The sequence below is a fragment of the Dermacentor variabilis genome, chromosome 9, assembly GCF_050947875.1.
Source record: "Dermacentor variabilis isolate Ectoservices chromosome 9, ASM5094787v1, whole genome shotgun sequence".
NCBI classification, from domain to species: Eukaryota; Metazoa; Arthropoda; class Arachnida; order Ixodida; family Ixodidae; genus Dermacentor; species Dermacentor variabilis.
Window position 1 is genome coordinate 17,418,581 of NC_134576.1, and position 19,783 is coordinate 17,438,363.

Genomic DNA, 19,783 nt, shown 5'->3' on the forward strand with positions numbered 1-19,783 from the left:
GGTCGTGTCTTGCTCACTGCAGTACTGTCACGTGCGGCCGGCAACGTGCTGGTGGCGCTGGGTGCCAACCGGCTGTCGCGACTGCTCCACCGCGACATGCTGGACCGAGTGCTGCACAGCCCCGTCGCGTTCTTCGACTCGACCCCACGTGGACGCATACTGAACCGGTTCACGGCCGACGCGAGCACTCTGGACACGCGGCTCGCATCGTACTCACGCCAGGCGGTGCAGAACGTCCTGCTGGCCGTCGCCCGCGTGGCCGCCATTGGCACCCAGCGCCTGGCCGTGCTGGGCATCGGTGCAGCCGTCGCGGCCATCTTTGCATTCGGCATGGTCTGTATGCTGGTTGTCTTGTGCCTTGCTGATGGAGAGCTCCAGCGTACTATCGTGAGCAATATGAGGGGAAACACTGGAGCGCGTCTCAGATAGCCTGGCAATTAGTCACTGTAGCTTTGGTAACATCCACTCGAATGCTACTACGGACGATACGGCCGCCGTTGGAAACAAAGTGGAAAGGGGGACGCTTTTATAATAACCATTGACACTCCCACCACGCGTCTTTCTATACAAAGTGGGGAACTTCGCATCGCCTGCGCACATTGATAGCGCTGTTTGATATTGTGGTTACTGGTAGCTTTGTGCACCGAAGCGTGGCCAACGGTAGCACTGTTTTGAAGCGACAGATTCTATAACTACTTCCCTGGAAAATCTGTCCGTCAGTCTGTAACGCCTAACACAATGCCCTCCATAAGGTGCACATGGGGTCCTACGGGCTATATATGAGAATGCCTTATGACTACGCGTGGCTACAGAGAATTGTGATTATGACTGCAGCACTAAAGCACTAAAGAGGTATTAAGAGTAATTAGGTTAACAAAAGGCTAATAAGATTCACTACGATGAAATTAAGGCGAAATAAGGCTCCTTAGGGCTCATGAGGGTGAGAAATGCTAACGTAGGTGGAATGATTGTTATAAATTATTAATCACCTGATAATGACTAAATTTATTAATTGGTTACCTACCGTAATGTAGAGTAAGTAAGGCTAAATTAACCCAGATTTTGCTTGATTAATATTATATTGATTGATGTTAATCATGAATAATTAAATGTTATGATGACAAGCTTAATTAGGATTACTTAAGATTACATTACGTAACACAATAAGAATTATTCCGAATAGAAAGGTTCACCAATTAAGTAATTGCAAAACCTCATTGCAACACTTGCAGCACCATTGCGTCATCCTTTGCATTGCAAAGCAGAAAAAAATTGCCACTCATGGTGAGTCGAAAACAACTTTATTGCCGCTTGCCAAATCTAACAAAAAATTATAAAGCACATAAAACAGGGCAGCAGCATCGCCCCAAAGAATGGTCGTATTTTCTTTGTGTACCGGTGAGCGTAGTAAGTCGTCATGCAACTGCCGCCTTGAATGAGGTCCCTATTCTCTGAGGCAGAGACACGTCGAGAGGCTCGGTGAAGGCGACATGACGCTGCGCGCACTTCCACTTTCTTGCTACTGCTTCCCGTACTTAGTCAGAGCACGCCAAGTCCTCGGAAAATTATTCGAAACGTTCAATTTCATACGGCCCCACATATTCTCTACAATCTCGAAGGTGCAGCGCAAGACGACCAAGACAGAAAGCGGAAAAGATGCACGACTGTGCTGACCAGTGTCTTTCCTGCTTTCTGTCTTTGTCGTCTTGCGCTGCGCTTTCAAGATGTTCAGCCAGTACCAACTTGACCAAATGTCGGCGTTATATAATGTTTACATCCACACCCTTCGCGCGTCGTTCAAGTCGCATTATCCCTCGCTTTTCCAAAAAGGTGAGCCACGGCCTTTGCAGTCTGAATGGGCGACTAGTCCTGTTGGGAAAAATATTGTCATAGTCGATAATGTGGGAAAAGGAGGACGATGATGGTGGCCTTGAAGACGACGAAGAAGAGTGTAGCATTATCACTGCTCTACGCTTGCTGGCTCAGCCATTAAACGCCATCTGTAAATAGACGCACGCTTCTTCCTTCCCGTAACATCTTTGGTGGACGTGCGGGGTAATCACTTGCGCAAGACGGAGCTCGGCAGCGGACGTAACCTGGCCGCCATGTCATCCGAAGGAGAGAGTACAACCACGGCCCCGTCGTCGCCACCGACGGTCATCCTGGCCCAGCCTCGCGACCCTGGCATGTTTTCCGGGATCGACAACGTTGACGTCGATGACTGGTTACAGAATTACGAACGGGCCAGCGCACACAACAGGTGGGATAACACGCTTATGCTGGCCAATATAATATTCTACCTCAAGAAAATGGCACGGGTCTGATTCGAAACACATGAAAAAGAGATTACCAGTTGAGACCAGTGCAAGCAGAAGCTTAGAGATTTGTTCGGCAAGCCCGTTGGCCGCCAACGTGCTGCGAAAACGGACCTTGGGACCCGTGTACAGACGTCCACTGAATCTAACGGGGCGTATATCCAGGACGTCCTCGCCCTTTGCCGCAAAGTGGATAACGATATGGCAGAGGCAGACAAGGTCAGCCACGTTTTAAAAGGCATCGCGAACGACGCGTTTAATTCGCTTGTTTACAAGAACGTAGCAACGGTTAATGAGATCATTAACGAATGTAGCCGCTTTGAAGACGTGAAGAGCCGCTGCATAGTTCAACAGTTTACGAGTCTACCTAATACCGCGGCTTCATCGACGTGCGAAGGCGTTTGTCCGCCGCGTGAGCCCACCTCCTGTGAGAACGTCGTACGTATCGTTCGGCGAGAAATCGAAGCAGCGTCTCCTGCCACGCCACTGACGCAGTGCTTTGACGATTCCCAGCCGCTTGTGTCTCTCATTCAGTCGGTAATTCGCCAAGAACTTGCCAATGTGGGCCTTCCGTCCCTCTGCTCCGCCAGACGTCCTGACTTTGCTTCGTCTGCTGCCTCTGCCCCTGTTCACCGGAGCCAATACGGTCCATATCCGAGCTATCGCAACCCGGCCGAATGGCGCACACATGACGATAGACCCATCTGTTTTAACTGTGGACGTGTGGGCCACATCTCTCGCCACTGTCGAAGTTCCTGGCCATCCCACTCTCGACCAAGTTTCCCCGCCTACCGCCGCTCCCCACTGAATCCTCGCCCGCCATCGCTCTCCACCGAGGCTGAAGACGCTCCTGACAACGCTCGAGCCACCGCGACCAGCCGCTCGCCATCACCACATAGTCGCTGCTCCCGTTCGCCCCAGCTGCGTCGCTCTCCATCCCCAGCTTACCGTCGCCGCTCTCCGACGGGAAACTAACTGGGGCAGCTCCTGCAGGTGACGCTGCTCTAGAACACCGGCCTGAAATTCCTCTGCTGACCCTGCCTACTAATCGGAACCTTCTGGACGTGGACGTGGATGGTTTGCCCGTTACAGCACTCATCTGCACTGGAGCCCAAATTTCCATCATGAGTCCGGAGCTTCGAACGCGCTTGAAGAAAGTACTGACTCCTGCTCCGACTCGACTGCTCCAGGTCGCCGACGGTGGAACTCCGGCTGTACTTGGAATGTGTACTGCTCGTGTCAGTGTCGCCGGTCACCACACGTCCGTTTTGTTTAGCGTTCTCGAACGTTGCCCTCACAATATTATCCTCCGACTCGACTTTTTGGCCGCCCATTCTGCTCTGATTGACTGTCCCGCCGGCGTTGTACAACTTGACCTACCACTACCTGTCCCCGTGGACCTGCCTGCTCATGCTCCAACTCAGCTTTGTTCCGCGGATTTTATACGCCTGCCATCTCTTGCAGCAACCTGCATCCCTGTCTTAGCCTGCCCACCTGTACCTGACGGAAACTATGTCCTTACTCCCGCGACTTCAGTCCTGCTTTCTAACAATGTCTCCTTCCCGCACACTATCGTTTCTGTTGCGGACAATCAGGCATGTCTTCCCATCCTAAATTTCGGACAGTGCCCACAAGTACTTCCTCGAAGCATGTCTCTAGCCACGTTGTCACCGACGCACAAGTGCCACATTTCCGCTCTATCTGTTGCGCCGTCTTCGACCAATCCTCATTTTGCGCCTTCTGCATCAGCCCCGACCGACGACTTTACAAAGATGATTGCACCAGACCTCTCAACCCAGCAAGCCGCAGAGCTCCGTGGCCTCCTCGAGTCCTACTCCGACACTTTAGACCTGAACGATCACCCTTTGTGTCAAACTACGGTCGTGAAGCACCGCATAAATACTGGCGATGCAGCACCTGTTCGCCGACGCCCATACCGGGTGTTGCCTTCTGAGCGACAAGTTATCCAGAGCGAGGTTGACAAGATGCTTGCCAAAGGGATTATTGAACACTCTTCCAGCCCGTGGGCATCCCCTGTTGTTCTCGTCAAAAAGAAGGATAACAGCTGGCGATTCTGCGTTGACTATCGTCATCTAAACACGATCACCAAGAAAGATGTATATTCACTTCCCCGCATTGACGACGCTCTGGACTGTCTCCACGGTGCCTCTTATTTTTCATCTATAGACCTTCGCTCTGGATATTGGCGAATTGCCGTGGATGAAATGGACCGTGAAAAGACCGCAGTCGTCACACGAGACGGCCTATATCAGTTCCGGGTAATGCCTTTTGGCTTGTGCAATGCCCCGGCGACGTTTGAACGGATGATGGACATGCTCTTACGTGGTTTGAAATGGTCAATCTGTTTGTGCTACTTGGAAGACGTCATCGTATTCTCTTCAATTTTTGCGACGCATCTTGAAAGTCTTTCATCTGTTCTTTCTGTTTTTCGTACCGCTGGCTTACAGCTCAACTCGTCCAAGTGCCACTTCGGTCACCGCCAAGTAACCACGCTCGGACACCTCGTCGATTCGTCAGGCATTCGCCCCACCCCGCTAAAGTTCACGCTGTGCAGAATTTCCCCGTACCTACTTGTGCCAAAGATGTTCGCAGCTTTATTGGCCTTTGCTCGTACTTCCGCAGGTTTGTGGAAAATTTCGCCCATGTTGCCCGTCCCCTGACTGGCCTCCTGAAGAAAGACGTTCCTTTCTGTTGGGGCTCTGAACAGGCGCCTGCTTTCTCGCAGCTCATCACGCTGCTCACCACACCCCCTGTTCTCGCCCATTTTGACGCATCCGCTCCGACAGAAATCCGCACTGACGCCAGTGGCTACAGCATCGGCGCAGTTTTAGCTCAACGCCAATGTGGGCACGACCGCGTCATCGTCTACGCCAGCTGCCTCCTCTCTCCCGCAGAGCGCAATTACTCGATTACTAAGCGCGAGTGTCTCGCCCTCATTTGGGCGGTGGGCAAGTTCCGACCCTACATATATGGTCGACCATTTGCAGTTACAACCGACCACCACGCCCTTTGTTGGGTTTCCGCCCTCAAGGATGCCACCGGACGCCTCGGTCGCGGGACCCTACGGCTACAGGAATACACATACACTGTGATCTACAAGTCGGGTCGTCTACAAGAGGACGCCGACTGCCTGACTCGTCATCCCGTCGATGTACCGGACGGTTTAGAGGATGTCGCACCGATCTGCGTTCTTTCGCTCTCTGCCTTGCAAGACATTGGCGCTGAACAACGACGCGATGAGTCCTTACGCACCATTATCGAACGCCTGCTCTCTGATCCGTCTGACCCATGCCTTCACATGTTCGTACTACAAAATGGAATCCTGTATCGCCGCAACGCGCACCCCGACCGGCCCGAGCTCCTAACCGTCATTCCGTCTCATCTGCGACAGATTGTACTGCAGCAACTGCCCGACGTTCCCACCGCTGGACACCTTGGCGTCACGCGGACCTATGACCGAATTCGGCGACGGTTTTTCTGGCCCCGTCTCAACCGCTCCGTCCGGCGCTATGTTGCCGCGTGTGAGTCGTGTCAACGCCGGAAAAGATCAGCTGTGCCTCCCGCCGGACTGCTGCAGCCTTTGGATATACCGGCCGACCCTTTCTTTTGCGTTGGCGTTGATCTTCTCGGACCATTCCCTATATGAAATGACGGAAATAGGTGGATCGCCGTGGCTACGGACTATACAACTCGCTATGCCATTACTAGAGCCTTACCGACCAGCTGTGTCACAGACGCCGCTGATTTCTTGCTTCACGACGTTATTTTGCATCACGGTGCACCTCGTCAACTTCTCACCGATCGTGGCAGATACTTTCTTGCCAAAGTCATAGACGACCTACTTCGATCATGTGCTACTAAACACAAACTTACTACCGCTTACCATCCTCAAGCTAACGGTCTTACCGAACGCCTTAACCGCACATTAACTGACATGTTAGCAATGTATGTTTCCTCCGATCATCGCGACTGCGACATTGCTCTACCATTTTTCATGTTCGCCTACAATTTCTCGCGCCACGATACAGCTGGATATTCACCCTTCTATCTTCTCTTCGGCCGTGAGCCGACTTTGCCTTTCGAGACTCTCCTTTCGACCGCACTCGCCTCGCCGACAGAGTACACTCGGGATGTCATAGCCACAGCGACCCAAGCACGCCAGATTGCCCGCATTAGTCTTTCTGCTTCTCAGACACGCCAGAAGTGCCGTTACGACCAGCGCCATCACGACGTGCACTACGAACCAGGTGCTCTTGTGCTAGTTTGGTATCCAACTCGGCGTGTTGGTCTTTCGGAGAAATTCCTCGCGCGGTACTATGGCCCTTACCGCATCCTTCGCCAGGTGACCCCTGTCACATATGAAATGTCTCCGCTGGATGCCATGGTGCCTTCATCTCTCTCTGACATCATCCACGTCAGCCGCCTCAAACCCTACCTTTCTCAGACCGAAGAGCCGCACCAATGAGGTGCTTTTTCCGACGGGGGTGATATCACAGTCGGTAATGTGGGAAAATGAGGACGATGATGGGTGGCCTTGGAGACGACGGAGAAGAGTGTAGCATTATCGCTGCTCTACGCTTGCTGGCGCAGACATAAAAAGTCATCTGTAAATAGACGCACGCTTCTTCCTTCCCGTAACATTATAACGCACCTGGATGTGGTCCGTGGAACATGTAGGAAATCATCTGGTGCTCGAACAATGTGCAATGGGTAGCACAGGTAAACCTCTCATCAATTCTTACGAGTTGACATAGGCCGTTTAGGAAATCGCCGCCCCCCCCCCCACACACACACGCTCACAGACGTGCGTCCACTCGCGGCCACATCATCGATACTGTGCGGACTAAAGCGTGTGCTAGAGTGAGCAGAAAAAGGGTGGCAAGTCAGCTTGTCCAAACGAAAATTATATGCCCAGTGAACGTTGCGTGCATAACATTCGCAAAAGAGACAAAGATGGACCACATAGATTCTGCAACCATGTAAAAGATGTAATTCGCAAACATCAAAGATGTAATTCGCAACCGTCTATATGGGATGAAGACGGTAACATTTTCGAAGGAGATGACGAGCTGCGGCACACGAGATACGTTATCAGGGGCAATTTCGGCACGATAGAGAGCGTAGGTCAGATTCAAAGAGATCCAGCAACAACAGAGAAGCCCGAGATATCAAATTTCACATAAAAACGTTGCAGATTCGCCCGACAGGCGAAGCATCGGTTGTGACAGCAAATTAGTAGACAGCTATACAAAGTAACGATAGTTTTCTCGGCCATATACACTTAGAAACATTCGCTTACTAATTGAATTATTATGCCGGGTGTCAGCGCGCCCAAGGCAACATGAGCACATCACACTCGATTAGCGCGGACACTCGCTGTCAAAACGCTGGGGTTACCAAGCGCGGCAGCGGCAGCGAGCGAAGTGATCTTCGTGCGGTCTATCGCTTCAACGCAGGAGCGGCGAGAACACAGCACGCACAATTGGATGAGCCGTCTGCAGATCCCTTTCAAGATACGGCGCGCACGGCCGTGCAAAGTACGCACTTGTCTGCTGATTGAAGCCGCATCCCCTCCCACCCGCGCTGCCTACCGGCTTTCCGCCATGTACGGCGGGCGAGATTGAGCCGTGATTCAGCCTCTTGCACCGGTGGCGTAATAGCAAGCTGCTGCCGGAGCACAACGCCGCTGCCCGTTAACCAGCTGCCTTTCGCGCGACGAAAGACGGTGCGTTTGCTTTACGCTTTCTCCCTTCGCACAGGCCCCACTGAGCCGCGATCTTCTGTTTGTCTCACGTGCTTTCATTCGCCCTTTACAGCATACGACGCGCGGCGACGGTGTTATTGCCCTTGGACTTTATACCGTACATCAATGCAACGGCGACGGCGAATATGGGCTTGGAGTGTCCATATAATTGTCATGGGAATAAAGTATCGCGCAAAATTTTTTTTTATGCCAAGAAGGCAGAAGAAAATACCCCTAAGCACCCGGCCGCAGGGCCCAATGAAATCCCTATACAGCTAATTAAGAAACACGTTCCAAAAAGCAATTTCAGGTCAGATGGCGCAAGAGCAACATGAACCTGCTCTTTAAAGACGCGCTCGCGGCAGACCAGCTACAGCAACGTCGGCGATATACAGAGAGATCATGTTTAGAGAGTGAGAGAGAAGTTTAATGATACGAAATGCTGAGAGGTTGGCCTGAGGTATATTCCTCTAGCCAACTACTCGGCATTGGGGGAAGGGGAAGAGGGAAAGAAAGAGGGAAGAAAGAGGTGCATGATGGGTGACGATGACGATAGAAGGAAGATGTAGAAGATATGGCAAGCAATTTGGCATGCTCAAAGTCTGCAATCCAGGCCAGTAATTTTTAAAAAGTTCAGTAATGCCTGGATGGCCTTCAAACTCGATTGAGCATCTGGCCAAGGGCCTAAAATAACATCCTCCGACAACGGTGCGCTGTCGAGACGCGTAAGGTCGTTGTCCAACCTTTCACGCTCTTCCACGTACTTAGGGCAGTCACAAAGCACATGACCTATAGTCTCAGTCACATTGCACACCTCACAGTGTGGAGACTCGGTGCGTCACATGAGGTGCACGTATCCGCGCGTAAATGCTACCCCCAGCCTTAGTCTGTGCAGAAGACTGGCACAGCTTCGTTGAATTTTCGGTGGTAGCCTAAAATTCATGGTAGGGTCCAATCTCTGGAGTCGTCTGTGGCGATTATCCGGATTGTCCCAGTGCTTTGCTGTCAATTTTCGGGTGACACTGGAGAGGAGACAGTTGGCGTCCGCTCTTGAAAAAGGAATTGAAAGCAGTGACTCTCGTTCTTCGAGTGCTTTCTTCGCTTCGGCGTCGGCCAGTTCGTTGCCCTGTATACCACAGTGACTGGGAATCCACTGAAATGTGATGTGGTGGCCGTTTTCTTGCGCTAAAGTGTAGAGCTCGGCAGTTTGAAGAGCCAACACTCTGTAAGCGCTTTCTTTCAACACCACTTGAAGAGCCGATTTTGCGTCACTGAAGACTGTCCATATTTGAGGAGGCTGTCGCGAAATATACTGAACGGCCTCTCTGATTGCCACTAGTTCCGCAGATGTTGTAGTCGTCTTGTTATACAGACGAAATCGTCGATTGACTTTATGCGCAGGCACAACGAAAGCCCCACCAGACGCATACGACGAGACCGATCCATCTTTATACACGCTCACCGAGGAGCCATATTATTTCGACATATATTCAAGTGTTAAATGTCTGAGGCCGACGGTAGGTATTCGCGACTTTTTAGAAATTCCGGGAATGGATAGACGTACCGGTATTTTGGACATTACCCATGGGGGCATATGTGGAAGGTCAGCCGGGGCAAAGTATGCTGGCATCGCAGATTCTTGGCATTTAACGGCTCTTGAAAAAGTGGAGTCCGGCCGTATATCAGGTAATGTTGATAAGGGATGGCGTCCGTGACGGCAAAGCAGTCGCAGGAATACTCGAAGAGGTTCTCATCGTAGATAGACAGGTAGAGGGGTGACGCGAGCCTCCTCAATTGTTCCGTGGGTTGAGGTGCAACGTGGAACACCCAGACACGTTTTCAGCATCTGTGCCTGGGCACTTTCCAGCGTACGCAAACATGAAGGGCTCATACTTGACAAAACTGGCAGACTATACCGAATGTATCCAACGTAGAGAGCCTGGTACAGCCGGAGTAGCGAATGCTCAGATGGACCCCACTTCATACCGGCAAGAAAGCGAAAAACTTGAGCAAGCCCAGTTGATTTTTTCTTTAACAATGCCACATGTTTCGACCATGAAACACCGCGGTCAATGACAACGCCTACGTATTTGTGGTGGGTGACATATGGGATGTCATTTCCATTGATCATAATTGGATACCAATGCGTAAGCTTCCGTGTGAACGCTATCGCAGCGCACTTGTCTGGGGCCAGTTGCAGTCCTTGGCACTGCAGGTACTGAGACGTTAAAGAAACAGCTCGCTGCAACCTGGCACAAATTTGCGGTCGCGTGACTGCGGATGCCCATATGCATATGTCGTCTGCGTAGGTACTGATGCGTACTATATCAGGAATTATTTCGGCACGGCCATTAAGGGCAACATCGAAAAGAGTCGGGCTGAGAACTCCTACTTGAGGCACTCCACGGACCACAGCGTGTCTTGTCGTTTCGCCATCATTCGTGGACATGAAGACTGTACGACCATTTAGGTAATTTTCAATCCACATGTAGAGACGGCCGCCGTTGCCTAAATTACTGAGGGCATAAAGAATAGCTTCGTGCAGTACATTGTCATAAGCTCCTTTTATGTCTAAGAAAACTGCTCCTACAAGTCGGTGTCGCTTTTTTTCGTGTTCGATCGTGGGCACGAGATCAATGACCCCATCTATTGCAGACCGGCCACGTCTAAATCCGGTCATCATTTCAGGATAAAGCTCATTCTTTTCCATGAACCATTCTAATCTAGTGAGCACCATCCGTTCCATCACCTTACCGACACAGCTAGCTAAAGCTACTGCCCGGTAAGATGACATTTCGTAGGGCAATTTTCCTGGCTTTAGGAGGGCCATCAAACGGCTGGTTTTCCACTGCTTCGGGACTGTACTGGATGACAACGTGGCGTTATAGTATGACAGCAGGACTTTTCCGACCTTCCATCCCAAGGTGGCACAGAGCAGTATATGAAATACCGTCAGGTCCAGGGGCAGAAGATCGTCTCGACGCAGCAAGTGCAGCTTCCAATTCCGGCATCGCGAAAGGAAGGTCAAGACGATTATCTTTAGGAGGTAGCACGGGTCGATCCAATGTTGTACATGCTGAGACATCGGTACGGGTGACTCTCTTACAGAAGTCTTCGGCAACCTGCACTTCCGTCAGAGATTGGTGAAGTGCTAAAGTCCGGAAAGGATGTTTTTGCTGAGGAGGGGCACGAAGGCTTCGTACTATCTGCCAGATCCTAGAAAGTGGCTTTCGAGGATCAGAGACGAACACAAGGTCCTCCACCGTTGTTTTCCCATTTTTTGAAGGTGACGCCGTATTTTTCGTTGAGCTCGTCGACATAAGACAAGGTCTAATGACGATTGAGTTCGCCTAGCCTTCCTTTCCGCTCTACGACGGATCGCTCGGAGCCGTTCATATTCAATATCAATCGCCGTTCTGGATGTAGGGTCACTGAAGAACTTAGTTGTCTTCTGCACTGATGACACAATAATGTCTTCTATATCAGATGGTGAAGTGAGATCTCCGCAGTACTCTTCGACAGATGTAGAGAACGTGGACCAATCAGTGCAGCGTACAGCAGATGCAGTTGATTGCACAAACCACTTCATCTGCGCATATGTTGGTATATGATCGCTTCCATGCGTTTCTATGTCCAAGCACCAGTTGACTAAGGGCAGGAGGCTCTGAGATACAATAGTGAGGTCTAAGCAACTTCCATAGGTAGTGCCGCGGATGTAAGTTGGAGATCCATCGTTGATGACAGCCAGACCTTCAGTGTCTATGAAGTCCATCAAGTTCCTACACCGGCAGTTCATTGCGGCACTTCCCCAGTAAGGATGATGAGCATTGAAGTCTCCAATAACAACATGAGGGCCTGGGGAACTTTATAACACAGTGGATAGATAAGAGAGTTCAAGTCTTTGTCTAGGAGGTATGTAGGCGCCGATGATCGAAAACACATGTAGTTTATGTTTTAGTGTCACACTCACATATTCATTGCTGCCATGTGGAGTGATCGGCGACGCCTTTGCCGCAACCGGCGCCTTTTCTTGCGGACGGAATCGGCAGCCTCCTTGTGCGTGGAGTTCTCTCTCACCATTTTTCTCAGAATTTGCCTCTCCTCTGCCATTTTGGGGCAGTCCCTGGATGTCGCTTCATGGGCTCCAGAGCAATTTGCACATTTCATGGCGTCAGTCTCACAGGAGTCTACCTGATGAGCACCACCATATCTTCGGCATGACGTAGGATTCTTACACACAGCACTCACGTGGCCCAGTTTGAAACACTTGTGGCACTGTAACGGTCGTGGTACATATGGACGCACTGAGTGCCTCACATAACCTACTTTGACCGATGCTGGCAAAGAGTCTGACTCGAACACCAACTTGATGCACCGGGAGCGGCTGAATCGGTGGATGTCGAGGATTCGCACTGTCGACGATAAAAGAGATCGCAGGTCTTCATCCTTTATGTCAATGTCCACATCTGATATCACACCAGTGCAGGTATCTTTGCCGTACGCTAGGAATGAGCGAACTGGGATGTTGCCAACCACTTGAATGCCTTTCAAGGCTTCCAATACTGCCTGAGAATTCACGTCCACCGTCAGAATGTTCTTCCGAGCAATAATGCGGATCTCTCTCACATGTCCTGAGGCTATCCGATCGAAGTATTTGGTCAGCGATTGTCTGTTCAGCGAATTCATATTCGTACCTTCCGTAGTTGGGGTGTAGCCCACGGAGAAGACTCGTTCGTCACATCTGCTTTTATGAGGATAATCACTGCCTGCTGACGTCCGGCGAAGCTTGCGCTTCAAGTGGCGCGATTGGACTAGCGCGTAATCGCTGTCCGATTCCATCTCTGCCGCTGTTCAGCTGTCAGGTGAATCGGGAAGCCTATAGTCGGTGATGTCGCGGTTTCCCACGGACAGGGCTACCGCCGCGGGACTCGCCTTGCCATGAGGGCGCGGAGGTGCTCCGTCCTCCGTTCCGGAGGACGTCTTCGGGGAAGCTTCTGATATGCAGAAGTCGTACAACTTTGAAGAACCACAGAACAAGGTATACCGTTCCGCACTTCTTTAAGAGCAGCCTGGTTGCAGATAATTAAAGTGCTTGAGCTGGATTATTCAAAGGGGCGGTCATTACTTGCACGAGAATTAGCAACACCTACTCAACTAATTAAATAAAATTCGTGGATTATTTCCTGAAATAACTTTGCAGAACATAGTGCAATTTACGAATTCTAGCCGGTGAGTTTGCAAAGCGTATCCATTCGGAAGGAATTTCTATATGGGACACTAGTTTGGAGATATGCGCCATCAGACTCGCCGTATAATCGCACTGTAGTTCCACATACTTTTACAGCAAAGCTGTCAGCCCCTTCATGGTCGGCATTTTTCGTGTCCGCGTCCATTCACCAAAATGTTGGCTGATCCCGGCGGCAGTGCAGGGCCAGGAGCAGTGGCTCCAACCGCTGTAAGGCAGAGGCTTCGAGCACCCAGCAAGATGAAGCGAAAACTGCATGCATTCTTTGGAATCATGCATACAACATACAGAACGCCATTCGTTTCAATAAAGAACAAGATAATAACAAGCATCCGAACAGCGCAATTGATAAGGCACTCCTGAGAACAATGCGAAGCACGTAGCGCTCCTCGCATACGTTTTCCGATAAAGATTACCGCTGCGCAAGCTGCCGCGGTGACGGCAGCTTGCGATGTGGGGAGTGACGTCTCTAGCCTTTCGTATATAATATAAACAGCCTAGCAGCTGATTTCATTGTAGTCGTAGCACCGCTATGGGTACGCAACCCATAGTTAGAGTTCCAGAGGAGCAGAGTGAATACGAGGAGGGGCAAAAGGAAGAATAACGGCAATACGACCAGCGGCGGCATGCTGCCGAAATTACCATTACTCCCATTACTCCCATTGTACTAGAAAGAGAGACAGAGGAAAAGGGAAAGGCAGGGAGGTTAACCAGAGGGGAAGATCCGGTTTGCTACCCTACGCTGAGGTAAGAGGGGAGGGGAGGTAAAGTGATAACAAAGTATATAAAGAAAGAAAGGAGCATGGTTTCCATTGTTACCATTGCTCTAAAGTAATAAAGTATTTGATACCCCCTCAGCCGTTGCAGTGGTGGTTTTCAACAGCCTCGCTGGAAATCAACCTTCGCAGGCAGAGATAGCGAGTCAATTTTCTAACCAAACGCTCTTTACACATTTAAGCACAAAATCAATCGGAACACGAATGTATTTCGTCCGCCGTTTAGAAAATATTATCTCGAAACTGGTGTCATGCGGAAGATTCATTTGCAGGTGTTTAATAAAGGTGACTTGAGAAACACGGTGGCTCGCTACATTGCTCGAATGCTAATCGTATTGCCGCCGAATGTCATTGTGAGGCGAGTTCTTCTGTAACGTTTCAGAGCACAGGTCTTTCAGATGTATGTTCTTGCGGCGAGCATCCTGCCTCGTAGCCGAGCGAATAATCCCACCGATAGGTGTGAGCGAACGCAGCGGGGAATGAAAGAGCGGGGGAAGGAGGTCTGGAGAAAGCGTCCGAAACAAAGCGCAGCGCCGCACACGAGGGGCTTTCTGGCGGCGATGGCTACGAGATGGCGCCAGAGTAGCGCAAGTCGTCTGTATGAAAACAAAGCGCTCCATGAGCGGAGGTTGTCTGCGACGGCTGCTGTGACCCACACCCACGTGTTACCCACGCGCTTCTCGCGGTTGGCGAGGCAGTCGCGCCGCACGTTTGCAACGCGCGAGACAGAATGTTCGACCCCGCCAATATATCGCGAAATGCGAACACGTATACGGCTGCGCTGAAATTTCGAATTCAGGAGTATCGTAATCGTGGGTGAACCTTCTTTCTGTGTTACTGTGCAAAGGCTATTTTTAGTGCAGCATACTCTTTGATGATACGCCGTATGCGGGTAGCATACGGCGTATCATCGTATCATCGGCGTATCAATGTTTGATAACATTGATGGAAGCAGAAAGGTGCACGATTGCCTGTTTGCGTGCCACCGTGGTAGAAAACTCCGCCACCAATGCTGCCCTAATGTATTTGTCATCGCTGTTCGGGTTGCCGAAACCATAGCTAAATGCGGGAATGACAAGGACAACCGTAAATAATCGCGACAAACGTTGCTTGGTCGTAGTCGTGAGGCATTAATCGTGGTTGCTAAGAGTGTCCGCGTCTTTCTGTTGAAACTCTATACTTCCGGTGCGATGAAGGCTTTTCTTTGCCGAAGCCTGTGCCTTTTGAAGCGCGTGCTTTTCCCTTCCTTTCGAGTGTTTTTCCAGCGGCAGCTAGTTTAAGAGCGAAGCGCGCCCTTCTTTCTGCAGAGGTACCTGCCGCGCGCGGTGAACTCAGCCCGGTTCGCCAAGAACGCGCACCTGTCTCGCCTGCTGCAGCACGTGAACGAGACGGCCGAGTCGATGAGCGTGGTGCGCGCCCATGGCGCCACGCGGCGCTTCCTGGCGCGCTTCTGCCGCCTGGCGGACGCCAACCTGCGGCTGTGCCTGGCGAGCGTGGGTTGCGTGCGGCTCACGCGCGTTTTCAGCTCCGCCTGTGGACTCGCGGTGGTGCTGGCCACGCTCGCCTTCGCCATCGGCGAGGATCCCAGCACCGCGGGTCTCGTTCTCAACTCCTCTCTGGCAGTAAGTCGCATGCAAAAATAATTCGCGTGACATACAAGAGCACCAGTGCAGACATCTTGAGACATCGCTTTTAGCTACAGTTAATTGCAGGCGTTCTTTTGTGACAGAAAATCTTGGACGAAAATATGAAACAATAATTGTCATTACTCTATATACTGATGCAAGCGTATGTGTTTTACTTAAGTAAATGAATGGATTGCCCGTACTTCGCATGATTCATAGAGTATTTGAATTCTGCGACTCATGTTACTGTCACGTTGTTTATTTACTTATTTATTCATTCATTCATTCATTCATTTTCGTGCCGGTACACGGTTTATCGTTTTCCGGTTACCGTTTATCACTAGCTGACCACTGTGACTATGTAATGTTTTACGCTGTGCAAATTTTGCATTTCCCATTCCTAGCATTTATGCACGTCAAGAAAGCACGGTAAAACATGTCGCTACCCATGGCTTCCACTGCATTGTGAGTTTGGAGATGGCTGCGCTCTAGCACTCGTTGATCGCGTTTAATCAACCTTTCGCCTCCTCTTTGCTCACGTGGAAGTTGTGCGTGATTTTCCCAAGCAAATTCAAAAACCGTTCAGAAATCACTTAGTCCGTAATCCTGACAGAACAAGTTGACATTAAAACACCGCGTTAAGTGCTAGTAAATACTGTTTGCTTAGACAAGGCAAAAAGTTCGCAGGGCGATGGACACTTTGGGTGATTGACAAGGGACGTCTCACGCTAGAGTCAAGCTTTTGACAACAGTCCACATCACGGCTACAGCTGCTTGCCGTTTTAATGCAAAGCTTTCTAGGACAACCCTCCCCGAAAACGTTTCACTAAGCATTCACAATCACTTAGCTCACAATCCACACGGCATGGCATATATTAAGCTGCATCCGGAGCACTTAGCCAAGCCTGGAAAGGAATGAGGCAGCCTCGGAGGCCCTGTTTAAGCATAACTTCTCAAACATCTTTCAGCTGGCTGTCTTGTTCATGAATTTCATAGAAAACAGTGTTGCCGGTGAAATGAACGGGGGGTTTGTCTTGCGCACTAGCAATTTATGGAATCAGTATTGGGAACCAGACAGAGCAGATAAAATACTTCCTCGACAAGAGTGAAAAGCAAAAGACAAGGAAGTATTAACGGCATATTTAAACACTTTGTGTGTACAAACCTGCCGCCGTATAAAAAGAAGAAACATGGCTTTCTTCAAGTCCAAAATAAATCTATACTATTTTCTGCGCGACGGCGAACTATCCACAGTTTTCAGGCAGGCTGCTCCGGTGCCATGCCATATTGTTTGGGCAGCAATGAAGCCTGCATCGCTCTTGATTTTGATGCTGTGCTAAAACCTTGATTTTAGCGTCTTGGGTCCATGTATCTTGTCTTCGCCCCAGTCGCGCTTCTTCTTAATCAATTTTGTTGGTGAATTTGTGGACCTGCTTTCTCTGCCGGCTTCGTTAGAACCATAAGCACATTTGAGAAGGCCCTTTTCCGTTTTGTACTATATCTAGTCATCTACAGCGAATAGTGAAACACAGCCTATGTTTCCCTGCTGGTCATTTCTTTACACCTTGGCTATCACCTCAAAGCAAACGCCTGTTTAAACAAAGCACTTTCGCCGAAATTACATGAAGAGCCGGTGGCTTCTGCTCTCCCAAATGTAGCTACAAGCGTACATAGGTTGCGTGAACTTTCATGTTAGTTTTTGAAAACCATACAGTTTTGCCGTCATAGGAAGTAAACCACTATTCTGCTAAACTGAGGTATGTCATGATGTGGGTTGCATCACTGGTTCCTTCGGCATGCATGTGGGCTGTTCTCCGCACTAAACACACTTTTGAATTCAATAGTTGACCTCTGCAATCCTCACCTTGCAGTTCACGTTCTCTGTAACTTATTCTTTCAGGACGTTCTCGCTGGAGCGCCGATGACCTCAAGTTTATTTTTCAGATCCCAATCATCATGGTTTCCTTGTGCACGGCACTGCTTGGCATCACGCAGATTGTGGTTGCCCTCGAACGCCAGCTGGAGTACGCAGAACTTCCAGATGAGGTACGACTTTGAGGGTCGATTTTTTTCGCCATATGCGACCACCCAGGGTGGATTTTTTTATTGCACATTTAAATTCTTCAGAGGGGCCTATTTCGAAAAAAATTACCGTAATTTTTCTAGGGTGACCGTAAAGTGAGAAAAACATGTTTTGCGTTGGCATATATGTACTGTTAATTCATAAAGAACAATAAAAATAGCAAATAAAGTTATAAGAATGTGAAAAAATTTAGCGCATTCTTATACACAATGTCCACACGAGAAAAATACACAAGAAAAATGTGCACACGAAAATTTTTCGCAAGTCTCAGATGTCCCTCTTGCACTAATATTTCTTCAGCGTGTGGTAGTCCTTGAAACATGGCTCCACACAGAGCGGTTTGTTGCACTCAGCGCACATGTACCTTGTGTCCTTGCGGCGTTTTTGCTGCCGAGTGGTGTTGGCGCGGACGTGGCACCTCCTCCGGGTACTGCTTCCCTGAGCAGCAGTGGCAGGCAACTTCTGAATAAAGTGCCAAAAAAGGAAACGCATGCACGGCGGCATCCTTCGTGTGCGGACCCCTGTGAGCAACAAACGAGCGACTAACAGGTGGTCACCCTTTGAGTGATAAGAACGAGATAGCCATCAGTGTCGCGAGCGAAAAAAGCCGAAACCGCGTGCGGAACGAAACCGAAACTAACCGCCACGCTCCCGCGAGGGCGTCAATGCGTGAGCGGTAACAGACGCGCCGGACCAAAGAAACAAACAAAAACTATACAACGAAAACCGAAAGAGAGAGACCCGAGAAAAAATTCTATGTATTACCACATAGTGGCAGCACATGCCAGGCAAGAAAAAGTTAGGAAATTAGCGCGCGTTTTAAATGTACAGACAGCGCCGTAAATATACGGCGTCGACCATTTTCGGACTGTTCGCGGCGCCGTATATTTACGGCTTCGACCCTCGAAGGTTTAAGGATGGCTTATATATTTTTTTTTCAACAAGCTTCGTGGCCGCGGAAGCTGCGGCCTGGCTGTTTTCCTGACGCATAGGCCAACCAATCACCGGGGAGCACGCGCGCTGCGTGCCGTTCATTGACACTGCACCAGATGGCGCCCGCATCCACAGCAACGTACGGTGCTACTGTTTTCACAACAAATCCATGCAGGGGCGGAGCCTCGCCTCGATAACGTATCACCATTTTCTTTTTTTTTTCCTCTGTTTGGCGACACGGGCGGTGTGCGGCGCTTCAGCTCGGATCAGCTCACTCCACGTGACCGAGATGTTGGCGCGCGTATCACATTTGCGGCGTGCATTGTTTTGTTTCACACGGAATGCAACGATGAGCGAGCCTGACCGACAGAAGGTGATCGAAAAGTACCTACAACGGTGACATCATCATGAAGACGGCTACTCCCATGGCTACATGAAGTCAGGCGATGAGCTTAAGCTTCTTGAGAGGTCCTTGGCTGCCGTCAACGAGAGGTTTGCTGTGCGGACATCAAGAGACCTGAACAAGCCGTCTAAATGTAAGTAGTATCGACTGCTTCTTAATCTTTCGCTCTGCGCATAGATTTATCATTGTAAAACGAAGTAGTAATTTTAACCAGGGACTCAACCTGGCAGAACGACTTGTTTTCAGTTGCGGTTAGTGCACAACATTAGACAATTCATTCATCTTGATTCGCCTTTTTGAAGATGGGGTTATATATTGTTCTGGTTACCGGTTCAGAGTTCCCCTAGCACCTATTTAATTTGGTTTGAGTGGAGTATTGTTCTGGTTACCACGACATGACCCGATTTTCATAAATTCTGATTAACGTAAAATTAACAACTGTTATTTTTCGGTTTTTTCGGTTTTCAGTCATGATTACAACCGGCCACGCAAAGTAACCACGAATACAAAAAATGAAAGTCTGCCCCTGTGCTCTTTACATATTTGATTTGAATTCAAGACAGAGCTGCGCTTGGGCGTTTGTTTTCTATGCATTTGCGCTTTCTTTTTTAACATTGAAAAAGCAATCGCGCGCCACAC

At 49.9% G+C, this 19,783-nt stretch overlaps 1 protein-coding gene across 1 annotated transcript in view; it reads left to right on the plus strand.

The window, feature by feature from the left end:
• Positions 1 to 19,783, plus strand: part of LOC142558263 (ATP-binding cassette sub-family C member 3-like) — a 150,533-nt gene that overhangs the window by 13,782 nt on the left and 116,968 nt on the right. The window contains exons 2-4 of the mRNA XM_075670420.1: positions 23 to 333; positions 15,408 to 15,722; positions 17,670 to 17,771. Coding sequence (XP_075526535.1) covers positions 23 to 333; positions 15,408 to 15,722; positions 17,670 to 17,771 — 728 coding nt within the window. The remainder of the gene's footprint in view (positions 1 to 22; positions 334 to 15,407; positions 15,723 to 17,669; positions 17,772 to 19,783) is intronic.